This window comes from Ochotona curzoniae, unplaced genomic scaffold (genome assembly GCF_017591425.1).
Source record: "Ochotona curzoniae isolate NIBS_2020 unplaced genomic scaffold, NIBS_Ocur_1.0 scaffold_4506, whole genome shotgun sequence".
Classification (NCBI taxonomy): domain Eukaryota; kingdom Metazoa; phylum Chordata; class Mammalia; order Lagomorpha; family Ochotonidae; genus Ochotona; species Ochotona curzoniae.
In genome coordinates, this window is record NW_024467119.1 from 75,201,022 (window position 1) to 75,214,840 (window position 13,819).

The 13,819-nt window shown below is 44.4% G+C and overlaps 1 protein-coding gene across 2 annotated transcripts in view; it reads right to left on the reverse strand.

Moving 5' to 3' along the window:
- Nucleotides 1-12,740, reverse strand: part of NR3C2 (nuclear receptor subfamily 3 group C member 2) — a 328,981-nt gene extending 316,241 nt beyond the window's left edge. For both annotated transcript variants that reach the window (XM_040966563.1, XM_040966562.1), the window contains exons 1-2: nucleotides 12,485-12,740; nucleotides 5,246-7,004 (exon numbers count right to left, since the gene is read on the reverse strand). In XM_040966563.1, coding sequence (XP_040822497.1) covers nucleotides 5,246-7,002 — 1,757 coding nt within the window. In that variant the 5' untranslated portion in view covers nucleotides 7,003-7,004; nucleotides 12,485-12,740. The remainder of the gene's footprint in view (nucleotides 1-5,245; nucleotides 7,005-12,484) is intronic.
- Nucleotides 12,741-13,819: the final 1,079 nt, after the last annotated feature.

Consider the following 13,819-nt stretch of genomic DNA (forward strand, 5'->3'; position numbering starts at 1 on the left):
AAAACACACTGGTAAATCTGTGAAGGATTATTTTCATCCCTCAAAGGGAACTACAGAGCCACTCGGTAACTTCTGGGCAGGGCACCGAGTTCAACTTACTTCCAGATGAAGAAACTGAGGCTGTTCAGTTTGTGACTCACCTGAGGTCACAGGTGTGTTTATGCATGGCCTTCCAGGGCAGTTCCAACTTATATGACAGAGCCAGGTCCACTGTCCATCCAGGGGCCTTCATATTCAGCTTCGACACAACTTACACTTTGATATTCACACAATCTCGCCCCTGGAAATTATTAACACACAGGTGACAGCTGTCACCACATTCACGCGATGCATGTGATGACATTTAGCTCTGAAAGAGAGCACAGAGCTCAAAGCCATGGCTCATCGCTGTGCACCTGAAAAATTAACCCCGGTGAGACTACTTCCTTGGAGCGATACACAAGAGGGTTACAACAAATAATGCTATATATTCTCTTTCTCCATCAACCTCCAAAACATAAACAGACCAGATCAGATGAGTGGTTCCCAACTTCGGGACTGTGAAGCACTTTTCCATTTTTACAAAGAACTGATGATCCTGAAGATATTTTGCTGATGTAAGCTATAGCCAAGGATATCTAGCAGATTAGAAATTAAAACATTAAATCCATTTAAACTAGAAACTAAATCACGACAGGTGAACGTAAGCTTGTGTTTATGAAAAGAACTATTTCCTCACATGAGCAACTTTAGTGAGAAGAGAGGCACTGTTTTACATATTTTTGAGTTTATTGGTTTGCTTAATAGAAGATAGTTGGAACTTAATACCTACTTCTGCATTCAATGTGTGTGGCTATGTTTTCTTTCAGTTTACTCAAAAAATCTCTCCCCAAAGTGTCAAGTTATCAGAAATGGGGAGAAATATGTAATGATCTTCTCAGAAAATTGGACATACAATTCTTTGAGGTTACACTGAAAATTGGCAGGTGGTAAAAATTAGACACAATGTGTAACCTGAAATAATATCTACAAATTTTCATATACAACATCATTAAAATGCATTGATCTAACTTTCATTCTGAGTTGATCTATTCCTGGTAAATGACTTTCTACTTCATTCATCATCTTAAAAATGTCCTAAGGACCCTCAAACCATACAGTTTTTTTTTGAAGACTTATTTATTTTTATTGGAAAGTCAGATATGCAGGGAGGAAGAGAGGCAGAGGGAAAGATCTTCTGATGATTCACTCCAGAACTGACCACAAAGGTCAGAGCTGAGCCGATCTGAAGCCAGGAACCAGAAGCTCCTTTCAGGTCTCCCATATGGGTGCAGGGTTACAAGGTTTTGGGCCATCCTCTACTGCTTTCCCAGGCCACAAGCTGGATGGGTTGGATGGGAAGTGGCGCCACCGGGACACTAACTGGTACCATATGAGATCCTGGCTCATGCAAGGCAAGGACATTAGACATTAAGCTACCACACTGGGCCCTCAAACCATACTTTCTGATCTATTAGAAGACAGGTTAGAGGCCAACCTAGAGATGAAATTTACTATCAAAGTTAGAAATGCTTACACCTGTTCTTGATCATTTATAATCTTTAAATCACTAATTTATTCAATATTTCCTGAAATGAGGTATTATAATCAATAAAGGTAAAAGAGATCGAATTTGGTACAAAATACCAAATAAGAATCCAACGCTGAAGGCTGAAGTTGGATGAAGTTCAAGGTGATAAGATGTAGGTCGAAATCTAGCCAAATATCCAAATATCTTCTAATCATTGATCCTTTATTCAGAGAATGCACAAAACAAAAAAGACTGGATAGTATTAATGAAGAGAAGTCATAGGGTATTTTAATATGTTAGAGATTTCAGATAGCGCAATAAGATCCATGGAAAGTTATCCTGTTTGGCACAAAACCAGGAGCTGGCATTGTGGCACAGCAAATTAAGCCGCTTGCCATGATAACATCCCATATCAAAGTCTGGGTTTGTGTCTCCACCATTCCAGTTCTGATCCAGCATCTCTGACTAAGTACCACAAAAAGCAGCAGATTATGGCCCAAGTATTTTGGTCCCTCTCACCCATATAGGAATCAGGATGAAGTTCCTGGTTTCTGGCTTTTGCCTGACCCATTCCCTGGCTATTTGTTTTATTAATTTTTTACTTAAAAAAATTTTTTTTTAAATATTTCTCTTTTTGAAAGGCAGATTTACAGAAAGATCTTCTGCCCACTGAGTGGAGTGGATCTAAATTTAGAAGCCAAGATGTTCTTGGTTTTCAATGCGGGTGCAGGGTTCAAAGGTCTTAGCCATCATATACGGCTTTCCCAGACCACAATCAGGGGGCTGTATGGGAAATGGAGCAGCTGGAACACAAATCTGTGCACATATGGAATCCCAGGCATGCAAGGTGTGGATTTAGTCACTGGGCCATTGTGCTGGGCTCCCATTCCTGGCTATTGCAGCCATGTGGGAGAGTGAACAAGTAGATAAAATTATTCATTTATATGTTAAAGAATTGTGGAGAGAGAAGAGAAAGAGAGAGAGAGAGAGAGAGAGAGAGAGAGAGAGAGAGAGAATCTTCTATCTGCTGGCTGACTACCCAAACTGCTGCAAATGTTAATGCTGAGCCAATCAGAAGCCAGAAGCCAGAGTACCCTCTGGGTCTCTCATTGGGGTACAGAGGCCCAAGCATGCGGGCCGTCGTCTGCCACTTTCTTTGGTCACTGTCAATGAGCTGGGTCAGAAATGCAGCCATCCAGAGCACAGTGAGAGTTCCATCTTACCTTCTCTCCTGCCCACATTCCCCACCCACCCTCCTTCTTCCTTGCTTAATTTTTACCATGGCATATTTCCATCTTACTTCACAATCACAGGCTTAACACTCCATTAGGTAAAAACATCGACATGTAGCAAGTTTTTAAAGAAATAACATACTATTGCTCAGGAGTGTAGACACAGGTTGTAAATCATCATCAAATCCCAGGATCAATCTCATTCACATAGAATATATTTTTTGTATTCTATCGGTTATCACAGATCGGAGAAAACATACAATATTTCTCTTATTGGGACTGCATTATTTCACTAAATATAATGGTTTTAGCTGTATCCATTTAATTGCAAGACAAAATTCCATTCTTTTTTATGGCTGACTAGTATTCCATAGTGTCTATGTATATTTTCCTTATCCAGTCATCAGTTAATGGGCATATGAGTTGATTATGTATCTTAGTTCATGTGAATTAAACTGTATAAATATGGGGATAAAGATGACCATTTCATATGTTGTTTTCATTTTGTATGGGTAAATCCCCAGGGTTGGGATGGTCGTACTAGCATTTCTAAATTCAAGAGTCATCATGTCATAGAGGCACTTCATAAGTTGAGTGGAAATACTACAATTGAAATATTAGAAAAAAAATATAGAACAAATGTAAGAACCAATGATTTTAGCCACTATGTTATGTTTCCACTAGAAATACTACCTAAAATTCTTCAAAGTTAAAAACCAATTGTAATATGAAACATGTAGTGTCCATGCAATAAAAAACAAAGTTTAATTCTTAGAACCTGCAAATATTTAACAAGTACTTAAATACTTTAAATATTTCTTTCAAATGCCTTGTGAAATTTCATGAAATAGATAAAAAGGAAACTGAAAGATAATGAAACTTTTTAATATCATGCACATAGGAATTAGGTGACCACTGGGTGATAGCCAAAGTGCCTCTCACAACTTACATAAACTATCTTAAGCATCCTTGAGATGACGGCTACTTAGCCCCTTTCCATGGATGAGAAAGCTAAAGTTCAGCTAGGCAGAGATGTGTACAGATACTCAGAGTAATTAAGTAGCCCAGCTGGAACTTTAGGCAGGGGATTTACGTTGGAAATCGCTAGGCTATTCTACCTCACATTACTTACCAAAATTTTTACATTAAGTGCAAGAAGTCATGCTCTACAAGCAAAAACACTGGCAGTAAAACAGGTAAAATTTGGTTCCAAGAGCAACCATGCTGTTTCATGACCTCAGAGTTTACAACTGAAGAGAGCACTAGAAAAGGATCCAATAGCTTATCACCGAGAACTATAATCTGTCATTTATGGAATGCTTACTTCCGTAAAAGCAAGAAGAGCAAGGCTTGAGTCCCAGGAAGGAAAAGGTTGCACAATTAAATGGTTCTTTTCCCTCGAGTTTACAAAAGAACAGAAAAGGAGAAAGATCTAGAAATGTATTCAATAGCCTTGAGATATTTCCAAAGAAATAGATTTTAAAGAAAACGTTCACATGTTCCTAAATGCAAACTAAAAGAGCCAGTGAACGTATTCTTCATATATTCCATCAAGGGATCATGTGTCACAGGCAATACAGAAGCAAAGTCCAATGCAGGAACGCATTGCATAACTCAGACCCACCCTTTATAGTCCTCTAAAACCTCTTCCTTGTTTTCTAAATATACACGACATGCTATCTGCAACAAGGAACGCCAAGAGATATTTTACAGTAAATAAAGTGTGCCTTCTTGCAGATATGAGATGTTATAAATAAACCAACAAACTGCACTGACATAGTTCCCTTCCAATATGAGTAAGAAAGAAAGATCGTCCACTTAGTAATTCTAGAAGTGACGAGTCTTTAAAAGCCCTCAACAGTTAGGGAAATGATTTATGTGTATTGAAAACCACAACTGTCATATGATTAACCCACCTAAAAAAGTGTCTGAGGGAGGGAAGATGGTGGTAAGATTTTTGGTTCAATTTTATTTTTCATAACGAATGAAGTGATTAAGAAAAAAACAAGAGGTCCACAAAGAAGAAAACAGTTTGAGTCAACCAGCCAACAGCTAAAGGAAAAAACCCAGGCTCCTAAAGTAAATATAGTAAATAGACATTTCTGAAACACCTAAAACAATAAAAAGGAGGAATCATAGATTTATTGGAACTATGTTTCTCCAAAGTCAGCATAGATATTCTCAAAGATATGTTGTTCTACTCCAACAAAGTAGCAACACAATGGCAACCAGAAGGGAGAAGAATTAAATGAACATCTTATTTATAGCAAAAATAACATAGTCAGCTGAAATGTCTGACTTTACCAACTGTAAAGACAACACTACTCAACGTTTTATGAAGCCGTCATTTCCCACTACCTTTCCACAATTTATAAAGCCACAATTTTTCCAACGCGTGCGCACACACACACACACACACACACAGGGAAGAAACCAACCAACCATCCAACAAATGGGACCTTACCTTGAGACGTTTTCTGGAATGTATTCTAGGACTGGATATGCATCACTTCTCCTCGATGGCAGGTCGCCATGCGATTTCCATGGCTCCACTAACGTATTGACAGGAGGAAAGGAACTCAGGTGCTGGAAAGATTGGTCTCTAGCTGACCGTGATAAAGATATTGTACCTTGAGCACCAATCCTGTAGTGAAAGGACTGTCCACCTGAATTCACGCCAACGATGGCTGATGGAGGGATGCTGGCCTCAGGGTAGTAGCTCCCATCATCTGGCTCTTGCTTAATCCCCATGGGGAATCCGCTCCCTTCACAGGAACCATCAAAACCGGGCACAGGTGGTCCTAAAATTCCTGATAGAGAATAATAGTCTTTGTCATCCATAAAAGAAAAATAGGAGCCATCCATAAACGGAAATGGGTTTACCGTCGGACTGCCTTTAAAAGAAGTGCCAGAACATGAATGTTTGGTGGATTCCTGCTTGATTGGTACTGAGAATGGAGGATCTGAATTGATTTTGCCATTTCCTGCTAGACACGAGCTGCCGAAGGCTCCATCTGGTTCTGGTTTTATGTACTGGACAAGGTTAAGCTGGCCGGTCACACCGTTAGAGATGGCACTGTCAACTTCCTCAGTCTTGGGAAAAGCGACCTCTTGAGCACCTTTCTCGTGTGTGTCCGGACTAGGAATCATGTCCCGGCTTGCACTGGAGCCAGCAGAGGAGCCAGGAGCAGTGTAGCTGAAGGCATTGCTTACTGGGCTACAGATAGATCCCACAGTGCTGGCTGCTGGGCTGGAAAGCGTGGATCTGTTATTTGTGTTGGAAGGGCTGGAAACAGAGCACCTTGAGTTGTTGATGTTTGCAGGGCTAGACACAGAGGATCGCAGAGTGATGTTGTTAGGGCTGGAGACCGGAGATTTTACACTGCAATGGCTTGGTGGGCTGGAAATCGGGGATTTCATGCTACTTAATGGACTTGAGAGAGGAGAGCCCACATTGCTAGCATGTGCGGGGCTGTGCGACCTGGAACATCGGCTCTCCACGTTAGGGGAGCACGTCAGAGGAGTTCCCTGGGTGATAGGGCTGTGCACTGGGAAGCTGCCGAAGCTGGCAGTGGTGGTGGACACAGAGTTGATGCCAGCAGGGCTGCAGACTGAAGTTGTCATGTTCAGAGGACTGCAAACAGAGGGGCTCTTCTCGTGACACAGGCTGGGGCTTTTGACCAGGGCACGCATGACCCCACCATTCACGGAGCTCCCACAGTCAGACATAAAGGACCTCAAGGGTCTGCCCAAGCTACTCAGAGTGGAAGGACGATGGCCATTTTCCTTGTAAAATTTCACCAGCTGTTCCACATTTTGATACATCTTGGCTGGACTCGCGTTTCCTTGTGGGTTCTGTGGGTCGTAGCTGTAGTCAGCATCCCTTACGGAATCCATGTACAAACCCATGGACTCAGCTACGGTTGCTGACAGTTCCTTAGACTCCAGTTCGGTTTTAATGTCAGACGTTAAGATCCCGGCCCGACTGCTGTCTTGCTGAAGACAGGGGAGCAGTTCGTGTTTTTCTTTGTTGCTTCCTTGAGTACTGTTGTTTGGAATAGCACCGGGAACACAGCTCACGTTGACCACCTCCATGCAGTTATTCTCATCGCTTCTCTCTGCAGACACCAGGGTAGGTCGCTGCGCAGTCTGAGACACCTGACTCCACCGTTTGTCCATATCGAGACCTTCAGGGAGACTGTGGCAGCCTTTGGTCTCCATAGCTAACAAACAAACAGATATTTTTAAAAATTAGAGTCATTTGTAACAATGCTGCTCAAAAAGATATTCCAAAAAATGTTTATGAAGCTACAAACACACTCTATTAGAAGCAAAATTTCCAGTCACGATAAAACCATCACCTTTTTAAGTGCTGCTGTAACGAAGCATTGACGCTAACCTGTCCAGAGAGCAGGACAAGAGGAACAATCACAGAAAACCTATTTGCTGTAATGGATCCTTTAAAATTTACTAAGAATACTCACAAAAGCTTACTGGACATTCAAAATAATCCTGGCTGTGGATGAGAGGCAGGCAAAAGAGGAAACTGAGGAGTTAATAAGGTGGGTAACTTACCCAAGTAATAAGTGGGGGACTTATCCATGTAAGTAGAAAGATCAGCCCCAAATCTTTGGTCTTCTGATCACAGCTATTCATTTCTAGTTTGTGCCCTTGTTAAAAGCCATATGGAGAGCTGGCTCTGCGGCCCAGTGGGGTAAGTGCAGTGCCAGGACCCCTTATTACAGTGCAGGCTTGAATCTCAGCCGCTCCACTTCCTAACCAACTTCTAGCTGACAGGCCTGGGCATAGAGATAATGGCCCACGTCCCTGGACCCCTGCCACCTACATGGCAGATCTACATCAAGTTCCTTCTTCCTGGCCGTGGCCTGGCTGAACCTTGGCTGTGGCAACTATTTGGGGAAATGTGCCAGAAAATGGAAGATCTCTCTCTCTCCCTTTCTCTTTCATGTGTGTACGTGTGTCTCTCCCTTTCTGTGATGTTTCCTTTTAATTTAAAAAAAAAAATCTTAAAAACATACAGAATGCAACCAAAGTTACCATTTTCATATGTAAACTAATCAAGTGAATTGTCACATAAAAATAAGTACTTTTTAAATAAAAATAGATTAGCGATGAAGTCACCTGAATGTCAATTCTGAAAAGTGAAGATGTGTATTGGCTAAGACAGTCTGTGGCTCCCAGAGGTTGGAGGACAATTCCAACATGCCAAGACTGTTTCAACACCGGCCAGGACTTGAGCATGCTCCCTGACCTAGCGGTCCTCAGCTAAGACAACTCCCAAACTTCAGATATTTTTGCCCTGAAAAGTTAAGCATACATTCATTCAAAAATATTTGCTAAGGGTTTGCTTCATCCTGGGCCTAAGTTGCTGAATCTGTAGTAACAACCGAGGGATGCATACTCCTTATTCTTAAGGAAACCACACTAGATAGGAGATCAGTTCAAAAAGTCTGTGGGGAAAAAAACAGATAAGTTTATTTTGATGCAAAATAACTTTTTTTTTTAAATAACCATTTCCCATGAACTTTTTGAAGGCCTGTTTTACAACCTTATCCAGAGACTATACAAATAAATTCATTTGATAGACTGCATAATAGCAATAGGCTGTATTTACGAAACCCTTACACACTATATGTTTCAATGCAGCATTGTAAGCCTTTTACTTATGTTAACTCATTTATCCTTACCAACGACCCTAATTGACCAGAAAAACTATTATTACAATGGGAAAAGCCGACTGGCACAGGTGCCATGTGACGCCAGGCTTCTCTACACCAGAGCCCAACAACCCTGGCACTACTGACTTTGTCCTGGAGGTCTGCATTGGCAAAGGTTTAGCAAACTCCACAACCTGCCCAGGAGATACCAAGCAAGCTCTCCCTCTTCAACCATGAGAACCAAGAAGGCCTCAGAGGTCACCGAGTGCCATGGCAGGTGGCATCAAAGGAACTCATCCACAGTAAACTTGTATTTGTACATTGAAGACTCCCCTAAAATCTGCATGCAGCTTCAGATCCATTCAAGTCTGTTACACCACCTAGGGTCCAAGAATGGTCCTGACTAGACAGTGGCTGTTTCAGCACCTTCTCTCCAGATACAGGACTCTGGGCCTCTGATCCTTGCCCCATGTCCTCACTTACTACCCTCATCCCCCGAACCATCCCCTGTTAAATAAAAAACAGTGAGAATGGGAAAGCCTTTTGATACAGAATGTTTATTAGTTAACACTGAAAAATAATGTCTCCACTAAATGAACTGGCATACGATCTAAGATCCTTTAATGAAATTTAATACTCAACTTGTCCAAATTTTGTAATTACCTCTCTTTTCTGTATCCCACATTAAATTTCAAGTTCTGAGAAGGCAGAAACGGTTTCAGCACTGTATCCCAAGTGTGCAGCATAGTACACATAAGAAGTTTTAATCATCATCAATACTATTATTACCAATACATCAACATTCAACAGTAACATTAAAAACCACCAATTGCACAGCTTGTTTCTATTTTAAGAACATTATCTTATGCATTCTTAACCAAAAATAAAATTTAAAGCATTGAAAAAAACAAATCAAATTACAAAGACTGAGATGGTTATCTGTCAATTCCACCCAAAAAGGTGAAAGCAGAGTAGAAGCTGCAGGGGAGAAGCAGTGATTTCAGACCTACGTGCCCAAAACTCTTCTTTCCTACTTCACTGAAAATGCATTTAACAACATGTACAGATTGAGAAACACAATAAACATTATCACGTACCTCCTTTTCTACTTAAGAATATTCTATCTTTCCCATCGCAAAGATGAGTAAATATATAGCTAAGGTATGTTTCAGCTGCAAATTCATTTAACACTGCAAGAAACAGGACTGTATTCAAGCAGAGCATCTTCTTTGTACATCACTAACTCCTACCTCCCCCATCCCAGCACAGATACACACGCTGCCCCCCCACGCCCCAATGCTGGAGGCAGACTGCCTCAAATGGCTGAAACTTAAACTTGGTCTCCGCTCGGCACCAATCCAAAATAACAAAAAAACAAGAAATAGGTTTCTACTACCGTGCCTCTCTTTCTCAAGCAATAGGCTCTCAGCCCTAACAATAGGCAGATTTCCATCTAGACCCGTCCCCAAAAATTCACCTCCCGAGTTGTCCTTTGGGAAGCGTAGACTCTACTTTCTTTAGGTTTCACAGTGTACATTTGTATATTAAAACCCTTGGAAAGTCTTCAGTGCCACAAATCAGTATACGCTACATAATTTGGTCCAGGAAAACTTTTAACTAAACACCGATAATCTGGGGCACACTTTTCTTCACTCTGCATGAAAGCCCCACCACATCTCAACGCTGTGAAGCTGTAAGAAGCTTCCAAAGGATTTTGTGGAAGACCACGGCTGCCAAGGCACCTTATCTACTAACATACAGCTGATAACAACCTTACCAGCCTGGTTTGGCTCACCTGAAACTGTCATAACACGGAACAGTGTATCTTGGACCCTACTGACAGCACCAATATTCAACAATTTGCCAAAGGCTTTGCTGAAATCTACAAGAGTGGTTTGTAAGGTGTTCTCATTTGCCAAGCTGATGCACTCTCAAAAAAGCGAAGAGAGCTAAGGGCTGGAGGCACACGAATGGAGCCAGGACATCTAGGGATTACATGGCTTCGTGGCCAAACTTTGTGAAGACCAGACTGTAAAAATAAGAGTACTGAAATATTTTCTGATGAAATCTCCCTTAATACTTAGTCCTTTTCTGCACTCAAATGAATCAGGTTAGGAACATATTTTTTTTTACGTTGTCCAGGAAACTAGGGCCGTCTTTTTGGAACGGGCAAAATGACCGCGGCTTGCGCAGAGTTTCAGTCAACCGGGACTGGCTAGTGAAAACTGAAAATGCCAGTTGATGACTGTGATAGCACTTAATATGCACAAATTAAGGGAAAAGTTTTTGTTTCTAAAATATAATATGAAGCAGACAGTAGCACACAAAATCTAGCTCATATAAAATCAGTCTTATTCACCTGACAATGGAAACTGTTCCAGAGACTCCCTTGGGACAAAGACAAAAACCATTAGGAATCTTTAATTTTCATGCAAATGGCCTCTCCTCAAAACACAACATCAAGGAAATTCACATAAGGAAAAGCAGTGCTTGAGGCTCTACATTAAACCACAGACTCTTCTACGCCCATACATTATATTACCAAAGAAAACTTGACTTTACAATGTTATGCTTTAGACTATGTGTTAAAATGCCCCCTTTCCATAAGGAACTAGTTCTGGGGTGCCTTCCTCCCAGCCCAGGAATCTTAACAAAGATCTCCTCAAATCTGTACTTTACCTGAAAATATTTTCAGTTTTGATAATTCTTCCCAAACACGGTCTCACTCTCAAGGCATCATTTTCAACTTATTTCACTACCTGAAGTGACACCTTAAAGACTAAGCCTTCAGACTTTCACAATCATCTCTATAACAGAGTTATAAAGTTTGTTGTATGCAACTTTTTTTTCCCCTGCTGTTATTCCAGCTACAGTACTCTGATGTTCCTGTTATAGGGAGGTAAATGACAGAAACCTGCCCCAAGGTCACTCAGAGAGTTGGAGAACCAGCCAGAACGGGCACACCTGATTTCCATTCACTCACCTAATTCAGGGAGCCACCTGATCTTTCCAAAGTCCCCAAGCAAAACCTGGTCTGCCTTAGGGTAAAAGCTTCACCTCAGCTTATTTTTTTAAAGCTTCCCTGCTTCAGCATTCCCCTGCTAGTGAGCCATTATGTCAAACATAAAATTAAAACTTCACAGCAAGAGTTCACAGCCTGAGAATGCTGTTATTCCCGGGTAAATATCATCAATAACAGCACCTAGAGAAACGGCAGGACAAACGGTCTAGAAGCGCTCCGGTGCATCCGAATCTTTGACCCGATTCAGAGACTCCTCTGCTACCACAAAGTTTGCTTAACTCCTGGGTTAGAAGAGATTGAGCAAAGCTGTGGGTGCCATAAGCCATCAGGATTTAAACCTGGTCCTGTCAAAGCCATTCCAAGAGCCACGCACCTAAAATTCACTAGCACGGCAAAGATGCCCCCGAATGCGGCTGCATCCCTTCGGGTGCACTTAGAATCCCCACTGATGACACAGAAAGCGCAGTTTCTCTCCCGAGTTCCCCACAGTCGGGAACGGGAAACGCACGGAACCTCCACAGCCTCTTCCACGCAGGATTCATCGGGGTGGGTATCTCCTTCAGCTGCCCTTATTCGCTACACCTCTGGCTGAGATTCGCGAGCTCTGGCGACTGACAGAGGAAAGCAACCAACGTGACTCAAGCGTCCTTTAAAATACTGTGCAGGGGAAGCGACCCGAAATTCATCTTTGAGGGGCTGAGGGGGTGGGGTGGGGAGAAAGCAAGGGTAGCAGATCTCCCCCTGCCAAGGGCGGCCGAGAGAGCTGCTCATTAGAGGGCATTTCTCCAAAGTGGCCAAACTTTCCCAAAATAGTCCTCTGGCGGCCAAAGGGGGGGGGGTAGAAAAAAAGTGGAAAACCCAAAACAAAACAACAAGCACCCCAGCACCGGACTGGCGGTGCCTCTAGATTACGCAGCCGCTTCTCCCTGCAAAGTGCACGCTCCCGCGCCACGGCCGCACGCCCGGCAGGGCGAGCGGCGCCCCACTGCGCACCCCAACACACCTGCCTCGGCCGGGGTCCGTCTCTCACCGTCTACCTGTTGCAGCGCCTGCCACCGCCACGACACCCCTGCTGCGGAGCCCCCCTAAAATCCAACCACATCCAGGCCGGCGGGCGCCGCTCTCCCTTGCAGCGGGAGAGCCCGAGGCGGCAGCGCTCCGGCACCCAGGTGACTGCACCGGCTTCCTCGGAGCAGCCCTGAAGTTGGCTCCCTGTCTCCCGGGCCCAATGACACCCCGGGCGCGCAGGGGGCTGAGAGGAGGGGGCAGGGGCAGGGCCGGGGCGGGCCGAGGAGGGAGGGAGGGGAGGAGAGAGGGGAGGGGAGGCAGAGAGGGCGGGCGAGAACCCGGAGGGGGAGTGGGCCAGCTGGAGGGCCGGCCCTTTTAAAAACGGGTCACATGTCCAGATAAAGTTCAGGTTGCTCTCCCGCCCCCCTGAGCCCTTCCCATTGGCTCGGAGGGAAGCAAGGCTCCACGCCGCACGGGCCAGGCGGGCGCCTCATTGGGCCGCGCCAGCTGTCCATCAACAGGCGGGCGACATGACTGATACAAAGTTGCTGCGACACAGCCTGGACTCGGCAGCTTCCTTAAAGCTGCAGCTGCGGCGGGCGCTTGGGGGTGCCGGGCGGTGGCTGCCACACCGAGCAGCCTGCGCACGCCGCCCTCCGCGCGTCCGCACCCAGCACCCCTCTCTCTCCACCGCTCCCGACTTGCCCGTGTCCGCCCTGCTTTCCCGGGTGGCTGGAGGGCTGTGAAGTGCGGTGACGCAAAGCGAACAGTCAAGGTGGTGTCCCCTCGCGCTCTCCACCTGCAGCGCCAGGTGCGAGAGGCAGCCAGGAGCCCAGTGCCGCCCACAGCGTGCGCGCGCTGAGGTCGCACGCCGGGTGGGCTTGGGCGAGACCCCGGGGTGCCTGTCCCCTCCCCCTGGGCTCAGTCTCTGGAGTTACCTCTCGGCGGAACAGCCAGCTGGAGCCTATTCGGTGGCCGGTGAACTAGAGAATCACGTTCCCACCTCGATTTGAATTTCCTGGTTTGAACCGTGCAGGAGAAAACGGGCAATTCCCGCGGCAACCGAAATCCTTTAAACACAGCCTTCCTTCTGTCGCCAACCGTCCTCCTCCTCACCGCCCTCCCCCCGAAAAAAAAAGTACCAGGTTCCCAATCAGCCGCTGCTTCCTCTCTCTTACAAGGTGCTTGTACTTACTACTTTCGTATTGGATTTTTCCACTATTTCAATTCGACCTACCATTGAGGATCGTCTAGTTCATCACGAGTGGAAGGCAGTGGGGGCGCGCGTAATTGTGAGCGACACACGAGAAAGGGGGTGGTGGTGTTGGTG